This window comes from Sciurus vulgaris (assembly GCF_902686455.1).
Source record: "Sciurus vulgaris genome assembly, chromosome: 5".
In the NCBI taxonomy this organism is placed as follows: Eukaryota; Metazoa; Chordata; class Mammalia; order Rodentia; family Sciuridae; genus Sciurus; species Sciurus vulgaris.
Genome location: NC_136465.1, coordinates 20138908 through 20157629, shown reverse-complemented (window position 1 = coordinate 20157629; position 18722 = coordinate 20138908). Strand labels below are relative to the sequence as shown.

At 43.2% G+C, this 18722-nt stretch overlaps 1 protein-coding gene across 1 annotated transcript; it reads right to left on the bottom strand.

Annotated features, from left to right (window-relative positions):
- Positions 1-11513: 11513 nt before the first annotated feature.
- On the bottom strand, positions 11514-12923 carry LOC306662162 (tripartite motif-containing protein 75-like; the record flags this gene model as incomplete). Its single annotated transcript, XM_079141726.1, has 1 exon — positions 11514-12923. One exon carries the CDS (start codon positions 12921-12923, stop codon positions 11514-11516), a length of 1410 nt encoding a protein of 469 aa, XP_078997852.1.
- Between the last annotated feature and the right edge of the window lie 5799 nt (positions 12924-18722).

Below are 18722 nucleotides of genomic sequence, written 5' to 3'. Positions count from 1 at the left end.
CTACACTCGCCTTCAGACCAGCACCTCTGGGGGCTACTTCCAGATAGGTGTCACTCACCTCCTTTTTCTGCGTTCACACAACAAAACGGAATGTAGGTTTACTTATCTGTGGCAAACATCTATCTAGGTGACTTGAACCTTAACAAAGGTGGTGCTGGGGATTGAACCCAGGGCCTTGTGCTTACAAGGCAAGCACTCTACCAACTGAGCTATCTCACCAGCCCAAACACACGGTATTTTAAGTGGCCCAGTCTAGGACTGGGCATGCGGCTCAGAGGTAGAGCACTTGCCTACCCTGCATGAGGGCCTGGATTCAGTTTCCAGCACCGCAAAATAAACAGCTTGAGCCATCTGGTTCCCTGGAAAGGTGAGTCTCAGCAGGGGGCACAGGTCTTACTATGTCCCAGCCTCCAGCACGCACATTGTCCCAGCTCACTGCTTACCTGGAATAGGAGGCTCTTGACGGTCTGTTGTCCAGCCCATAAAAAGTTGCACACTGGATCTGAAACGCCCATTTATGTGGAAGGAGCAGCTGGGAGGACTCCACCCAGGGGGACCTGGAGAGATTCCCCCCCGGGAGTGGGAGGGGCACGGGAGCGGTTTTCCCTTGTTAAATACTTAAATGTCCTTGACTTTCTCTTTTTGGTGCTGGGGATCAAATCCTTGCCACCACCCAGTGTAAGTGTCCTTGGTCTTGACCTAAGAGTTTTGGAGTCTTCCTGCTAATAACCAAGTAAGACAAATTCAGTAATTGCCTTTTTTTCTTTCTTCCTCCCAGCAACCCCTGGGGACTAGGAATAGAACCCAGGGTCTTGCATGCTAGGCAGGTGCTCTCCCACCAAGCCACACCTCCAAGATCCTGGGTTTTGAACGCAGGATAGCTTTAAGAGCCCCGCTAAATTGCAGAGGCTGGCTTGGAACTCAGTCCTCCTGCCTCAGCCTCTGGAGTCGCTGGGATTACAGTCCTGTGCCACCATGCCCAACTTAATTATAATTCTTAAAGGTAATTAACTGAGGGCATGATATCAAAGAATGGATTTTGGTAGTTAATTTGCATCTCTGAAGATAGGTAATCCTATCTCAATTTTTTTACCTCCCACCTATTGACTAATATACTTTATTTTCAGCCCCACACATGGATAAAGAGAATGATCAGAGCTACAGGAATTTTTCCCTTAAGGGGTTTTAATGCTAAACAGGGCAGCAAGTTTTCCTGTCCTAAGAGTGAAAGTGAGCCCAGCATGGTGACTCATGCCTTTAATCCCAATCACTCAGGGATCCAGAGTTCAAAATCAGCCTCGGTAATTTTTTTTAATTTTTATTTTTTAAATTTAGATTCATTATTCATAAATGGGGTACAACTTTCGTGTCTCTGCTTGTACATGAAGTAGAGTCACACCGTTTGTGTAATCATACATGTACGCAGGGTAATGATGTTTGTCTCATTCTATTATCTCCCCCAACTCCCTCCCCACCCCTCATTTTCCTTTATATGATCCATCTTTCCTCCATTCTTGCCTCCCCCCACCCTGTTATGTATCATCATCCACTTATCAGAGAAATCATTTGGCCTTTGGTTTTTTGGGGATTGGCCTCAGCAATTTAGCGAGGCCCAAAGCAATTCAGGGAAACCCTGACTCTAAATATAATATAAAAAAGAACTGGGGATGTTTCTCAGTGGTTAGTGCCCCTGGGTTCAATACCGGAGGTACCATGAAAAAAAATGAAAGTGAATGTTTTCATTTCTCTAAACTATTAAAAACTAGGAGGCTGGGCGTAGGAGGCTGGACGTGGTGGCACACACTTGTGAGCTCAGCAACTAGAGAGGCTGAAGCGGAAGGATTGCAAGTTTGAGGCCAGCCTCAGCAATTCAGCAAGGTCCTAAAAATGCAAAAAGACCCTGTCTCAAAATTTAAAATAAAAATGCCTGAGACGTGGCTCAGTGGTAAAGCGCCCCTGGATCCAGCCCTTTTTTATATTTTATTTAGAGACTGGGTGTCACCTAGTCGCTTTAGGACCTCACTAAATTGCTGAGGCTGGCTTTGAGCCTGTGGATCCTCCTGCCTCAGCCTCCCGAGTTGCTGGGATTATAGGCATGCACCACCCCACGAGGCAAAGCAATACATTTTAATATCTTTTGAAAAACAATCATTACTCTATGTAAATTTATCATTACTCTATGTAAATTTATGAATATGCAAATGGTATGCTGTTACTCCATGTACAAACAGAAACAATATGTATCCCATTTGTTTACAATAAAAATAAATAAAAAAAAAAGAAAAAGAAAAACAAGAGCTAAAGTAAAGACGGATGATAAGCATCTACTATCAGAGAATTGTAGAGAGTATATTCTGGTTGTCTTGTTCACAATGCACATATTCCCTGTATGTTCTTATACAACCCAGACACATTACTGTCAATGCTCTGACAATTCTCAAACCTATATCTCACTCAGACATTACTAGTAATTTTTTTCTGATTCTAAATATTTCAGTTGTGCTCTGCTATTTATTAGCTCGTGTATCCTTGACAAGTTACATGTAGCCCCTTGAATTTTGTTTTTCTCATCCATAGTATAAACACATGTATAAACACTTGTTCACTGGGATGGGGATTTAGTTCAGTGGTAAAACAATCCTGGGCTCAATCCCCAGTAACAAATAATAGATATTATTATATGATATCTTCAAATGATATGAATAGTTTTAAAATAGACAAAGGGAAGGAGGACTGTATATATCTGTGTGTGTATATATTGTTATGGGGCGCAACTTAAGAACAGACTGATCACCACTGAGAAGTCCACATTAGAGTCTTTATTAAGTCGGCCAGCTGACTGTCTCACACAGTGCCCCCCAAAAATGGCTATTGGGAGAACAGCCCCGACCACAGGGTTGTAGGGGTTCTTATACCAAAAATCACATCAATCATAAGTGTCTGTTGCTATGATTTGAAATTACAAACTAACATCATGAGATCATCGACAGAGGGGGAAGTGGGTCAAAATGACCCTTACCTAGGTACAAACTAAAGGATGGTTGCTAACATCCACACAATCACTGTTCACATGGTACATTGTTTAGGAGCAATAGGAAGCAAAAGAGAGCAATTTTTCATCTCATAAGAATTGTCATTTTGTATTGCTAAACATGTCATGCTAAGTAACTGATGATGGGTACAGAAGTGGGGTATTCTCATGGGAGAAGCTTATTTCCTACATAACATGGAGACTCAGAGCCAAATGGAGTCTGTTTAGTCATTTCCCTTAGAGTCTGGCCTATAACATTCTCCTGGAGCCAGTTCTGTCAACTCACCACAATATAAATATTATGTATATGTATATACGCACATACAGTCACTCCTCAGCATCTGTGGTTCTGAATTCACAGGTTTAAACAACCACACATAAAAATATTTGGAAAAAAAGTTATGCTATTGCAGACAAGTACTATAAAATACTGTACTGTACTGCACTGTACTATAAAATACTGTACTGTACTGCACTGTACTATAAAATACTGTACTGTACTGCACTGTACTATAAAGTACTGTACTGGTTGTGTCTGCACTGGCCACTCTCCCATTACAATACAGTACAACTATTTACATAGCATCTACACTGTATCAGGTATTATAAATCATCAAAAGATGATTTAAAGTACACGAAGGATGTAAATAGATTTTATACAAATACTATTATTTTATTTTTTCACTACACCATTTTATTTATTTATTTCTATTTGTGTATGAGACAGGGTCTCCCTAAATTACTGAGGCTGGCCTTGAACTTGGGATCCTCTTGCATTATTCTCCCTGCTTGTTGGGATTACAGGCATGCTCATCAGGTCTGGCCTGCTTTTTTCTTTTTTTTTTTTTTTAGTATTGAAATTGAACCTAGGGGTGCTTTTACCACTGAGCTTCATGCTAACCCTTTTTATTTTGAGAGAGGGTCTCACTAAATTGCCTAGGCTGCCTTCAAATTTGCCATCCTGCCTCAGCCTCCCCAGTCCACAGGATCATAGGCGCATGCCACTGCACCTTGCCAGTCCACTTCATTCTTCATAAGGGACACAAGCAATCGCGCATTTCAGTATCTATGGGGGTTCCTGGAACCAAACCCCAATCCCCCCGAACCAATCCCTGGATACCTCAGAATGAATCCTACATCCTACAGGTGTCAGTCTTAAAACCTGAAAGCCAGGCTGGTATGATGGTGCATGCCTGTAATCCCACCTACTCCAAAAGCTGAGGCAGGAGGATGACAAATTGAAGACCTGTCTAGGCAATGTACAAAGACTCTGTCCCAAAATTAAAAGAAAAAAGGAAAAAAGGGCTGGGGATATAGCTCAGTGATAATTTTTGCTTAGCATGCATTAAGCCCTGGGTTACACCCAGTACAGCAAAACAACCAACCCATAACAAAACCCTGAAAGCCATTCTTTTGAAGTGTAAACATCAGGAGGACAGGATTCTTGTCTTCTACTCTGTAGAAGGACAGAATCCTAACTTCTATAATTGCTAGCTCGTAGAAATGGCTGATCTGATTTCTTTCACTTTTTTGGTAGCTGGGAGTGAACCATGATGTTTAAACACTGAACCACAGCCCCAACCCTCTCTTTTTTTTCCCCCTTCAACTTTGTTCATTGATGTACTGAACATGAAAAAGTACAAAGAATCCAAGCACAAAGGAAAACACGTACAGCCTCTTAAATACTCGACAGAAAATATTTTCTATTCCAGCAGATGTGAAGTAAGTCATACTGTATAACTTCAAATAACACCAACCTTGTATTTTATTAAGTGCTCTGATAAGCCCTGTAAAGTGAGGCACAACTTGCATGCCCTCTCATCAGTGCCTTGGTTTGCTACCCATCTGTAGGGATTTCAGGTCAGTCAAAAGCCCTTGAGACAGGCACACTCCTCGGGATAAAAGGCACTCTGTTTGAATGGTGTAGAGATGCTCTGCAACTCCTGTCCTTGAGGACGTTATCTTGTTCTAATAACCTTTGGTAGTAGTGGACTCTGAGAAGCAAGCAAGTTATGTAATCTGCACATGCGCAAAGCTAACTGTACTATGTAACTTAGGTAACTTGATCAGACCCTGGAATAGATAATAAGCTGGACTGGCTTTCCCATGGAAGCCACTTCTTGCTCTTTGCCATCCTGTGTGCTCGCCTCTTTATTAGCTCTCCCCTTAACCTTTATGTGTTATGGGGCGCAACTTAAGAACAGACTGATCACCACTGAGAAGTCCAAATTTCAGAGTCTTTATTAAGCCAGCCGGCTGACTGTCTCACACAATGCCCCAAAAATGGCTATTGGGAGAACAGCTCCGACCACAGGGTTGTAGGGGTTCTTATACCAAAAATCACATCAATCATAAGTGTCTGTTGCTATGATTCAAAATTACACATTAACATCATGAGATCATCGACAGAGGGGCAAGTGGGTCAAAATGACCCTTACCTAGGTACAAACTAAAGAATGGTTGCTAACATCCAGACAATCACTGTTCACATGGTACATTATTTAGGAGCAATAGGAATCAAAAGAGAGCAATTCTTTACTACATAGGAGTTGCCATTGTATATTATTAAACAGTCACACCAAGTAACTGATGATGGGCACAGAGGCGGGGTGTTCCCATGGGAGAAGCTTATTTCCTGCATAACATGGAGTCTCAGAGCCAAATGGAGTCTGTTTAGTCATTTCCCTTAGAGTCTGGCCTATAACATTCTCATGGAGCCAGTTCTATCAGCCCATCTCATTATGGTTGGACCCCCATTAACCTTTACACCCACCCCTCTTTTAAAATTTTTTATTTTGAGACAGGGTCACACTAAGTTACTTAGGGCCCAGCTAAATTGGTGAGGCTGGCCTCAAACTTGCAATCCTCATGCCTCAGTCTCCCAAGTAACCGGGATTGCCTGCATACACCACTGCACCCAGCTCTGACTTCTTTTATATTGACCAAACTCTATGACATTTTCCACTTCCCTGACTGTATCCAAGTTCGAACTCTTTTTCCTCCAAACTTCTTCATTTTCCCTTTATTTATTTAATTGTAATTTTTCATTTTCTTTCTTTTTTTTTTTTTTCTGTTTTCTCCATAAAAGGCCAAGTTACCTCGGTGTAAATCAGGATGTGCCAGGCAAAGTGGTGTACCCCTATCATCCCAGTGACTCTGGAGGCTGATGCAGGAGAGTGGAAAACTCCAGGTTAGAAGACACACCCACATAAGTACAGTTATCTCATATTAGACAAAGGTGCCAAAAACTCATAATGGAGAAAAGATAGCCTGTTCAACACATGGTGCTGGGAAAACTGGAAATCCATATGCAGTAAAATGAAATTAATCCCCTATCTCTCACCCTGTACAAAATTCAACTCAAAATGGATCAAGGATCTAGGAATTACACCTCAGACCCTCCACCAAATAGAAGAAAAGGTAGGTCCAAATCTCCACCACGTTGGTTTAGGACCAGACTTCCTTAACAAGACCCCCATAGTGCAAGAAATAATAGCAAGAATCAATAAATGGGATAGATTCAAACTAAAAAATTTTTTCTCAGCACAGAAAACAATCAATAATGTGACAAGAGAGCCTACAGAGTGGGAGAAAATCTTTTCCACACACTTCAGATAGAGCACTCGTCTCCAAAGTTTATAAAGAACTTAAAAAACTTTACACCCAAAATACAAAGAACCCAATCAATGAATGGGCTAAGGAAATGGGCAGACACTTCACAGAAGAAGATGTACCGGTGATCAACAAATATATGAAAAAGGGCTCATCATCCCTAGTAATTAGAGAAATGCAAATTAAAATCACCCTAAGATTTCATCTAACTCCAATTAGAATGGCTATTATCAAGAATACAAGAGATAATAAGTGCTGCATGGATGTGGGGAAAAAGGCACACTCATACATTGCTGGTGGAGTTGCAAATTGGTGCAGCCACTCTGGAAAGCAGTATGAAGATTCCTCAGAAAGCTTGGAATGGACCCACCATTTGACCCAGCTATCCCACTCCTCAGCCTATACCCAAAGGACTGAAAATCAGCATACTACAGAGATACAGCCACATCAATGTTCATATCAGCTCAATTCACAATGGCTAGATTGTGGAACCAACTGAGATGCCCTTCAGTAGCTGAATGGATAAAGAAACTGTGGTATATATACACCATGGAATATTACTTGATCATAAAGAAGAATAAAATTATGGCATTTGCTGGTAAATAGATGAAGTTGGGAAATATCATGCTGATGAAATAGGCCAACACCAAAAAATCAAAGGCCCAATGTTTTCTCTGATAACTATATGATAATATGTAATGAGGGGGATAATATATAATGAGTGGGGGAAAGAGAAGAATGAAGGAACTTTGAATGGTTTAGAGGAAAATGGGGTAGGAGGGGATGGGGGATGGAAAGATAGTAGCATGAAATGGTATTACTCTATGTATATATATAATTTCATGAATGATATGAATCTACATTGTGTATGACCATAGAAATGAAAAGTTGTACCACACTTGTGTGCAATGAATCAAAATGCAGTCTGTAAATATAAAAAAAAATTAATTCAAAAAAAATGGGGGATGGGGAGGTGGCTTAGTGGTTGAGTGCCCCTGAATTCAATCCCCAGTACCCTCAAAAAAAAAGAAACCAGGACCTCCAACATGCTAACGACTCTACAACTGAGCTCCCCCGGCAATGGACTTGTATGTGTGGTGTGTGTGTGGGGGTGGTACTAGGAATTGAACTCAGGGATGTTGTACCACTGAGCTACGTCCCCAGTTCTTTCTTATTGTTTTATTTTGAGACAGGGTCTTCCTAAATTGTGGTGTTTCTGCCCCAGTCTCCTGAGTAGCTGGAATTACAGGTATGTACTAACTTGTTCAGTGGATTTATCTTAATGTTGTAAGAAAGATGCATTAAAAACACATACCTACAAAAAGACCAACTTGTGTATGTAGAAAGTCAAACCCTATGATCCTTCTAACTCAGAATTAACCTTTTAGTTGAAGACAGTGAATTTACCTTATACTTATTTCTGTGAAACTTTCCATTTAAGGAACTATTATGCTGGGCATAGTTGTGCATGTCTGTAATCCCAGTGACTCAGGAGGCTGAGGCAGGAGGATCACAAGTTTGAAGGCAGCCTCAGCAACTTAGTAAGACCCTGTCTCAAAATAAAAAATTAAAAGAGCTGGGGATGTCAGGGTTGGGGGAACATGCACACACCTGTAATCCCACTCACTGGGGAGACTGAGGCAGGAGGATCATGGAGAGTTCTAAGTCAGCCTCAGCAACTTAGGGAGGCGCTTAGCAATTTAGCAAGACCCTGTCACTAAATGAAATACAAAAAAAGGGCTGGGGATGTGGCTCAGTGGTTAAGTACCCCTGGGTTCAATCCCTAGTACTACAAAATAATGATATAATTATTAATAATTATTAATTAATATTAATAAATTATTATTATAGATTTATAGAAAATTGCAAGATAGATTGCTCCTGTGTATCTTTCAACTGGATTCCCTTAATGTTAATATTTTACATAACCATGGTGTGTTCATCAACACAAAGAAATTAATATTTGTTTACTATCAAGTACAATTTTTATTTAGGTTTCCCAATTCGTGACTGATTTTCTTTTCCTTATTCCATGTTACAGTTAGTGTATTAAAAAAAATACTGTAAACTTTTTTCTAGGTATTACATTCAGTACTCAAGTTTCTAGACAAAGATTTAATGAATGAAAAGCAAAACTAATTGAAATTCAAATCAGTATGGCTCTGTTTCAGAGCACTTGCCTAGCATGCATGAAGCCTTGTGTTCAATACCCAGCACTCAAATAAATAAATATTTAAATAGAACAGAATTTTCTTCCCCCCAAATATAACCAACTTCAATTTATTCACATTCCCCTAAACATTGTGGAATTGCCCTTTTTTCTCCTGAATAGTGAGCATTCAACTGAGGGCCTGACACACATTACAAAATATGTCTCCAGACTTCTTTAAAAAATGTTAAATTTGTTCTAATTACTTATACATGACAGTAGAATGGTCTTGACACCTTGTTTACAAATGGAGCACAACTTCTCCTTCTTCTGGCTGAACATGGTGCAGAGTCAGGCCTGCAGTGTAATCATACGTGTATATAGGGTAATAATGTTGTATTCTACTGTCCTTCTCAGCTCTATTAATTATCTGTTTTTTGAGACAGTGTGTTTGTAAATTGCTCAGGCAGTCCTTGAACTTTCAATCCTCCTGCCTCAGCCTCCTCTGAGTACCTGGGTTACCTATAGGCAGGTGCCACAGCCTATTTTTTCTCTATAACTCATTCCCTAAAACTGTCTGATGTCAAAACCTCAAAGCAACCAAAGATAATCTCGCTTGTTATTTTCAAATCACATGTTTCATATTATTGATAAGAAAGACTGAACATTTCATTTCGCTGACTTTTATCTGATTAACTTTCTTTTTGTTTTCAGTGGTGGGGACTGAACCCAGGGGTGCTGTACCACTGAGCTACATCCCAGACTAAATTGCTCAGGCTGTCATTGAATTTGAAATCCTCCTGCCTCAGCCGTTTGGTAGCTGGGAGTATAAACTAGAATTACAGTCAAGCACCCCTGCACCCTGGGGGTGTTTTGTTTTGGTCCAGGGGATGGAACCCAGGGACATTTTACCACTGAGCTACATCCCCAATCCTTTTTATTTTGCGACAAGTTTTCACTAATTTGCTTAGGGTCTGACCAAGTTGCTGAGACTGGACTTGAATTTGAGACCCTCTTGCTTCAATCTCTTGAGTCACTAGGATTATGGGTGTGGTCTTTTTAAGAGGCAGGATCACTCTTTTTCCAGGCTGCAGTACAGATACCCCATGTAGTGCTGCTTACCACAGCCTGAAGCCATTGTAGGGCTAACTGCAAAGTACACACGTACCTCAATGTCACTTTTGAAAAGAACATTTCCTATCTGGGATGATTGAATCTGTGAATGCAGAACCCATGGATACAGAAGGCTGTGTGTACATAAATCATCGCCCTTGAACTTCAGTTATTTCTTATATATCTTAAAGGTAAAAGCTTGATTTAGGATGTCTTGTCTGACAAATAGCAACTAAAATCCTTTACGTTTTTATTTTTATAGTACTAGAGATTGAACCCAGGGGTGCTTTACCACTCAGCGACAGCTCCAGTACTTTTTTATTTTGCAACGGGGCCTCACTAAGTTGCTGAGGCTGGCCTCAACCTTGAGATTTTCCAACCTCAGCCTCCTGAGTCACTGGGATTACAGGTGTAAGCCACCAAGCACCTGGCTCAAATTCTTAATAGACTGCCTGAATCTTGCCTTGGAATGAGACATTATCTTTATTATTCTTCTTTTTTTTTAATTTTATTTTTCGTGCTGCCTGGGATGGAATCCAGGATCTCACACACTTTAGGCAAGAACTCTATACCAACCCAATCTTTATTGTTCTGTAAAACAAACCCACTCTTTGCTCTGGGTGACAGGTTCCTTCCAAGTATGCTCCTCTTAAAATAGCCTTTAAATGGTCTGGAGTAATTGTTGCCTTGCTCCTAACCCATGAGGAACAGAAGACCCTAGGAAAATTGTCACCCACAGTGATGTCTTCTCTGCTACCTGGAATTTCCAAGGTACCGATGAAATAAATAAGTGTACAGGTGTGCAAAAACGTGAATCTATACCAAATTTATTTTAGTTTCAAAATTACAATTTTATACTCACATCTTAAAATTCTAGAAACACAGGTCATCACCACATCTGTCAGTTCCCGCAGCATCTGTTGCTATTGAAGCAAAATGAAAAAGAAAAAATGCTGGCAGTGGTAATACCTGCCAAACTAGTAGTTCCAACTACTTGGGAGGCTGAGGTGGGAGGATCACTTGAGGCCACCAATTCAAGACCAGCCTGCACAACACAGAGATCTTGGCACAAAACAAAACAAAGAAAAACTCAGTGAAAGTTATGTGTGTGTGTGTGTTTTCCTTAGTCACACTACAGATTGAATCCAGGACTTCATGGATGCTAGGCAAGCACTACCAGTCAGCTGCTAGTTTTAAGTATTTTTAAAAATTGTAGCCAGGCACAGTGGTTCATGTCTGTAATCCCAGCAGTTCAGGAGGCTGAGGTGGGAAGATCAAAAATTCAAAGCCAACCTCAATAATTTAGAGAAGCCCTAAGCAACTTAGTGAGACTTGTCACACTAAGGGCTGGATTTGTGGCTCAGTGGTTAAGTACCCCTGGGTTCAATCCCTGGTACAAAAAAAATCACTGATGCTGACCAGGCATGGTGGTGTGCAGCTGTAATCCTGGCTACTCAGGAGGCTGAGGTAGGAGACAGGGAGAGCTGGAGACCAGCTTGGGCAACATTGTGAAACTCTCATCTCAAAATAGAAAAGAAAACAAAAAATTGCTATATTCACTAATATTTATCCATAAAAGGCAGGAAGAAGATGAAGCAATGTTGAAGCTCACCCTTCACAGTCTGCTACTTCACAGATAGTAAGAGGTTTTGAGTCATAGCCAATACCGAAATAAGGCTTCAATGCTTCAGAAAATGTATCCATGAAAGAATGGATGTGGGACCTGTCATTCACACTGTAAAAGGAAATCTCACCCAACTCATAGTCCAGATAAATGCCAATCCATGTGGGTTTTTCCATTAGCCAGAGAGTGACTGGGACAGTGCACTGTGCCACATAAACACCATTGTGCAGTTGAATCATCCAGCATCTGCTCAGACTTGACAGTGGCCATTTCCCCTTTCTGGAAATGGAGTCTTGACAAACCCCCACAGTCCATTCAGGCTTGTCTTCCACTCGGACTTCCCAGTAATGCCGGCCAGAACTGAATCCCTCTGAACCCAGAACCACTGGATAAGCCATGAATCTCACTGGATTCAGATGAACAAGTTCCTCTCTCTGAACGAAAGTCACACACTTTTTATCCTCAGACACAAGCAGATTAGGATGCGCTGTCTCGGGATCCAGAGTAACCTCCTCTCTAAACTTCTGTCTTATTTTCTTTAGAGCTGAAAACTGCAAAGGAAGACTGCATCCTTCTTTCCTTAACCGGAAGGAAAAGAGAGCTGGGGATTTGAGGCTCTCACACCTGTGGAAGATGCTCTTGATATCTGTCAGCAATTTCACTTCTGACATCATGCTCTTCTCTGCCACCTCCGTTATTAAACCCTTGATCTTGGAAATGTGGTTTGAAAATGCCCTCTTGTTTTCGTTGAGTTTCCTTTCAATGTCCCTCTCCTCTTTTGCTAACTTTGATATAACTGCTTGTTGCTCATTTTCAACAAATTGGTTCAGATACTCAAATTCGGAGGATAATTTCTGTCTCTGGTGTTCCGCCCTCTCTCTTAGTTCTAACTGTTTTTGGTCCTGGGTGACTAGTAATTTTCGAACATCTGCCACTTGCCTCTTCAGGGACTCCATGTAACTCTGAAGTGTTTTCCTGTGGTGAGAGGCAGCCTCCTTGATGGGCCTCACGTAGTGGCCCTGGTGGTCAGGGGGCTGAGCACACAGGGCACACAACAGCTCCAGGTCCTCCTCACAAAAAAGAGTCAGGACCTCGTTGTGCTTCTCACACAGGCCCGTCTTTTCCTTCTTCTCCTTCCTCAGGCTGATGTGGAGCAGCCTGGCAATTTCAATCATCCTCCCCAGCTGGGTGTTGCTCCTGAAGTGCCCTTCTTCGCACTGATGTCGACAGAGAGGACAAGGGAAACCTTTATACGGATCGGCCCAGGACTGCTGGATGCAGAAGCGACAGAAGTTGTGTCCACATTCGGTGGTGACCGGGTCTCTCAGGTCATCTAGGCAGATGGGGCACTTGGCTTCCGCCTGAAGTCTTGTTAGGGCTGCTGCTACGGCCATTGGGCTGACTGATGGTCTGGACTGAGGTGGGCTTTCTTCAGGAGGCTGGATTTGGGGGTTCTCTGAGGTGAAAAGCAGATACACTCTCAAATCTTACTGTCCTTCCTGTTCTGAATGTCTCCTTGTCAGTTAAGGGGAGTCAGGATGTTCTGTGAAGCCACTGGCCTCTGACAAAGGCATGGAGTCAGGAGTTCCACTGCCACTTGTAGATGGTCAGGATTCATTCAGGAACTGGCTGTTAAGGGCAGAGACTATGAAGCCAAGCTCAGCAATTCTTTTGGTCAATAAGATGGCAGGACTCTAAAGTGCCAGGCTGTTCCTGGGATTGAGAAGATATTCTTTTATTTTAAAAAGATTACCATTTCTCTGGTGGCCCTACTTAATGCCCCATTTGAGACCATCACTGCCTCTTCTCTCCAACCCCAGCAATCCAACAACCACGCAGTCACTGTGCAGGGCTCCACAGAATTGCAAAAGTATGTGAGCGTGGTGATTAGATCCCCTCTCTCTGTGCTAGAACACATTTGAAGGACCCGGGAAAGTTCTTAAAGTGCAGCTGGACATGGTGGACATGTACCTATAGTCCCACAATTTGGGAGACTGAGGCAGGAGGATCACAGATTTGAAGCCAGTCTCAGCAACTTAAGCGAGGCTATGTAGGCAAACTCGTGAGACCCTGTCTCAAAATAAAAAATGAAAAGGACTGGGTATGTGGCTCAGTGGTAAAGCACCCCTGGATCAATCCCTAGTACTAAAAAATAAATAGGCTGGGGGCAGTGGCACGTGCCTATCATCTCAGCTACTCTGGAGGCTGAAGCAGGAGGATTGCAAGTTCAAAGCCAGCCTCTGCAACTTAGGGAGGCCCTAAAAAACTTAGCGAGTCCTGTCTTAAAATAAAAAATTTTAAAAGGGTCTGGGGATGTGGCTCAATGGATAAGTGCCCCTGGGTTCAGTTCCTGACACCAAAAAAGAAAAATATTAAAAAGATCTGGTAGTGGGGGGTGTAAGTGGGTTCAATCCCTAGTACAAAAAAAGAAAATTTTAAAAAATCAAGTACATAAGGGTGAAAAATTCCCAACATCACTTTTTTTTTTTTTTGGTACTAGGAACTGAACCCAGGGGTGCTTAACTACTGAGCCACATTCAAGCCCTTTTTATTTTGAGACAGGGTCTCACTAAGTTGCTTAGACCTTACACTAAGTTGTTTAGACCTAAGTTGTTGAAGCAGTCTTTGATCTTTCAATCCTCCTGCCTCAGTCTCCTAAATCACTGGGATTACAGGGCTGTTTCACTGGGCCTGGAACATGAATCATCTCAATCATGTGGACACTCTAAGGCAGGAGGATCACAGATTTGAAGACAACCTAGGGAGGCTATAGGCTACCTTGTGAGACCCTGTCTCAAAATAAAAAAATTAAAAGAGTATTTTTTAACCCAGGGTTGCTATACCACTGAACTACATCCCATTTTAATTTTATTTTTGAGACAAACTCTTGCTAAATTGTACAGGCCATCCTCCAACTTGGAATCCTCCTGCCTCAACCTTCCAAATCCCTGCTCCACAGCCCCTGACACTCCAATTTTTTTTAAATATTGGGAATTGAACCCAGGGCACTTAACCACAGAGCCATATCCCCAGTCCTTTTTCTTATTTTATATAGACAGGGTCTCCCTAAGTTGCTTAGGGCCTTGCTAAATTACTCAGGTTGGCTTTGAACTCACGATCCTGCCTCAGCCTCCTGAGCTGCTGGGATTACAGGCATGTGCCACCATGCCCAGCTCAGTGTCTGCATCTTAGAGACCCTGACTAAAAAAAAAAAAAAAAAAAAAAAAAAAAAAAAAAAAAAAACAAAAAAAGGCTGATGATGTGGCTCAGTGGTAGAGTATCCCTTGGTTCAATATCTGATACTAGAACAAAGAATTCAGAGCACCCACATGGGGTATGTCCTGGGAAACTCTAAGCTATAGATGAGAGCAGGAGAGGCTCCTCCACTTCTGGAGATGACATGCCTAACTAGTTCAAAAGGATTTACTGACGAGGGAACATGTTCTCAGCAGCAGGCCTGGTAACAGAAGGAACTCTGTGGTATTTTATTCCCACACTTACTCAGGATCTTTCCATCAGGGAACACTTTGATGTCATCATCACCACCTTCTCCAAAGCTACCAAATCATCCCTCCGATCCTGTACCTGCCTCAGCTGCCAATTCCATCAGCACCCACTGGGGCCTCCTGCAAAGCAGCCTTCCACACACCGGGACCTAAGTCTGATGCTGTCTTCCATGGCGGCTCCTTCCTTAGTGAACACTGACTGTAGGCCTTCCCTCAACTCCTGCATCCCCCACCAGCCCAAGCTCCCTCTGTCCCAGTGCCTTTGCACAGCAGATCCCTCAGTTCCCTCCTGAATTGTTGCCAGCTCTCAGCTTTTTTGTCACTTCCTCCGGATCCAGGTACCCCTAGACATCCAGGAACAGTCAATTCACCTACCAAGGTCACAGGGAAGTGAAGATGGGATCCTGAATTGTCCTTTAACTCTCATGACTGCTGCAAACATACATATGTCTGTAAGGTCCCCATTCCTCCACAACTGTGACCAGTCAGGCTGGCCATGACCATCTGTCCTCCCTGCCCAGCCTAACTAGCTGTTGAATGATGCAAATCTTAGCCAGGTTCCTGAGTCTCCCTTAAATTCTGAGCATCTGTTAGTGAGCCCTCTGGGTAGGTTAAGGAAGATCAAGACCATACCGGGCCTGAGGACCAGGGATATCAGGGCCCTTTGGCTCTTATTCCCTACATTACCACCTGGACACAAACCTCCCTCATTGCCAAATCCCAGAGGGTGAGACCACACCAGCTTCACACCAGCACTCTGAGCGTGGACAGACATGGATGAGTCCCTCTCTCCAGCCCATATTTGGGGCAAGGAGGGATCTGGTTCTATCTACTTTAGCTAGTTTGTTTTCAGCAATGCTCATTGAGGAGCAGGAAATCATAAGCATGTGTCTTATTCAATTAATTTAGTGGTGGGGATCAAACCCTGGGCCTCAAGCATTCTGAGGACATGCTCTACTACTGAGTTACACTGCCCAATCATCCCTTTTACCCTGTGGTACTAGAGATGAACCAAGGGATGCTCTACCTTGAGTCACTTAGCTCTGCCCTTTTCATTTTTTATTTTGAGACAGAGCCTGGCTAAATTGCTGAGATTAGCTATGAATCCTCCTACCTCAGCCTCCAAAGTCATGGGAATTACAGGTATGTGCCAGAACACCCAGCTTCTAGCATGTTCCCAAATTACTGGATCCCAGGCATGAGTATAATCCCAGAGACTCTGGAGCCTGAGGCAGGAAGATGGCAAATTTGATGTCAGTCTTGACAACTTAGCAAGACTCTGTCTCAAAAAGAAAATAAAAAGTACTGGAAATCTATCTTAGTGGTAAAGTGCCCCTGGATTCAATCCTCACTATCAAAAAATAAAAGCAGGCCAGATGCAGTGGCCCATGCCTGTAATCCCAGCAGCGCAGCTCAGAAGGCTGAGGAAGGAAGATTGAGAGTTCAAAGGCAGCCTCAGTGACTTAGGAAGACCTTAAGCAACTTAGCAAGATCCCGTCTCTACATAAAATTTAAAAATGGCTGGGGAATGTGGCTCAGTGCTTAAGCCTCCCTGGGTTCTGTAGCCAGTTCCAAAACATAAAAAAATAAAATAACAGGACCCCGAGTTTGATTCCCTTGCCAGTTTTCCCTGGCACAGTGGGCACTCAGGAGCCTCCAGGTCTTCCCTCACCCCAGCCTCACACACCACAGGGGCCCATCTCTCCACTTACCTCCAAAGAGCAGCTCTGAGAGGGTCCTGGAGGCAGGTCTCCCAGACGGGTCTGTGAAGCCAGGCTTGTCCCACACTGAGTGGCCAGTGGTGGGACCTCGGTCTATATACACCTCTAGCAGGGTGGGTGTTAGGTCTCCACCCACTGAAGACTGGAGGCTCCTCCCCAGGAGGAAGGGCAGGACCAGGCAGCTGGAGAGAGATGTTCAGAGGCCCTGTGGGATGGGGAGGGAAACCTGTGATTCCATCAGGCTGGGTGGGCCCGCCCTGTGTTGATCTCTTCTGCAACTTTAAAAACCTGCATAAATCCTCTCAAAACTCTTGCATCGCTCTTTTTCTTTTCTTTCTTTCTTTCTTTCTTTTTTTTTTTTTTCCTTTTTCTTTTTTTTATGGTGCTGGGGAATTGAACCCAGGGCCTTGTGCTTGTAAGGCAAGAACTCAATCAACTGAGCTATCTCCCCAGCCCCGCATCCCTCTTTTTGCTGATGAGAAGACCAAAGATCCAAAAGGCAGTTTGCCCTTCTGTGTCCTTACCCAGGTGTTTGCATGTGTGGAGCCCAGTGGCGTAGCCCCCATGTCAGCGTGCATTTTCCAGCACTGCTGGGACAAGCAGCGGACACTTGGCCCTGAGGATGAGCGCATCCCTTGGCCCGCGCCTCACCACCTGCTGTAGCCTTTCCAGTGACTGCAGAATGTCCCCGGTTGGTGCAGCAGTGACCACCTCCCCCCCCAAAACCCCGACACCATTTCCACCCATCCCCATCCTGAGGCAGGCTCTGTCTGAGTCCTAGATGCCACCATGACTGCGGCACCGTCCTCTCTGGGCAGTAAACTAGAAATGGAATCCAGCGGCGCTTTACAACTGAGCCACATCATAAGCCCTTTTTCAAAATTTTACATGGGTTTTTCTAAATTGTCCAGGCTGGCTCCAACTTGGAAATCCCCTGCTCAAGCCTCCAGAGTAGCTGGGATTACAGGCACGTGCCACCATGCCAGCCTCCTATTGTATTATTTGTTTGTTAGCCGTGATGGGGAATCGAAGTCAGGGTCTTGCGCATATTAGGCAAGCATGCTACCACGGAGCTACATCCCCAGCCCTGTTGATGTTTTTTCAAACTACAATTTCAGTCATGTTCCTTAAGACATTGGAGCAACTTTTATTGCTCTTGGAAAGAGACAAAATTTTAATCATGTCCCATAAGGCACCGGAGAGTCTGGTTCCCCCATCCGTGCTCAGTCTCAATGCTTACAACCTTGTCTTCTCCCTCCACACTTAACACCCAGCAATCTCCTGTAAGGTTTTTGTAAAGGCAGCCTCACCCTGGCAAATTCTCATGTCCAATACACAATGCTTACTTCTTTTAGTGGGGTGGTAGTACTGGGGATTTAACCCAGGGTTGCTTTACCATTGAGCTACATCCCTAGTGCTTTGTATTTTTTATTTTTTTTAGTAGTGCTGGGGATCGAACCCAGGGCCTTGTGCTTGCAAGGTAAGCACTCTACCAACTGAGCTATCTCCCCAGCCTTGTATTTTTTATTTTGAGACAGGGTCTTGCTAAATTGCTTAGGGCCTCAGTAAATTGCTGAGAGTTTGGCCTTCAACTTGAGATCCTCCTGCCCCAGCCTATTGAGTTCCTGGGATTACAGGTGTGCACCACTGTGCCTGGCCAGTGTTTTCATCTATACCCATTTATTTTGGATCTCAGCTTAACAACAGTTTCTTTCTCCCCTCCCGCCTCAGAAAGCATTCCTTAGGCTCTGAAATTCTAGCACACAATTTAATTAATTAACTAATTAATTAATTTTTCAGTCCTGGGGATTGAACCCAGGAACACTCTACCACTGAACTACATCCCCAGTCCTTTAAAAAAAATTTTTTTTTGAGACAGCATCCCCCTAAATTTCCCAGGCTGGCCTTGAACTTGAGATCCTACTATCTCAACCTCCTGAGTAGCTGGGATTACAGGCATGAACCA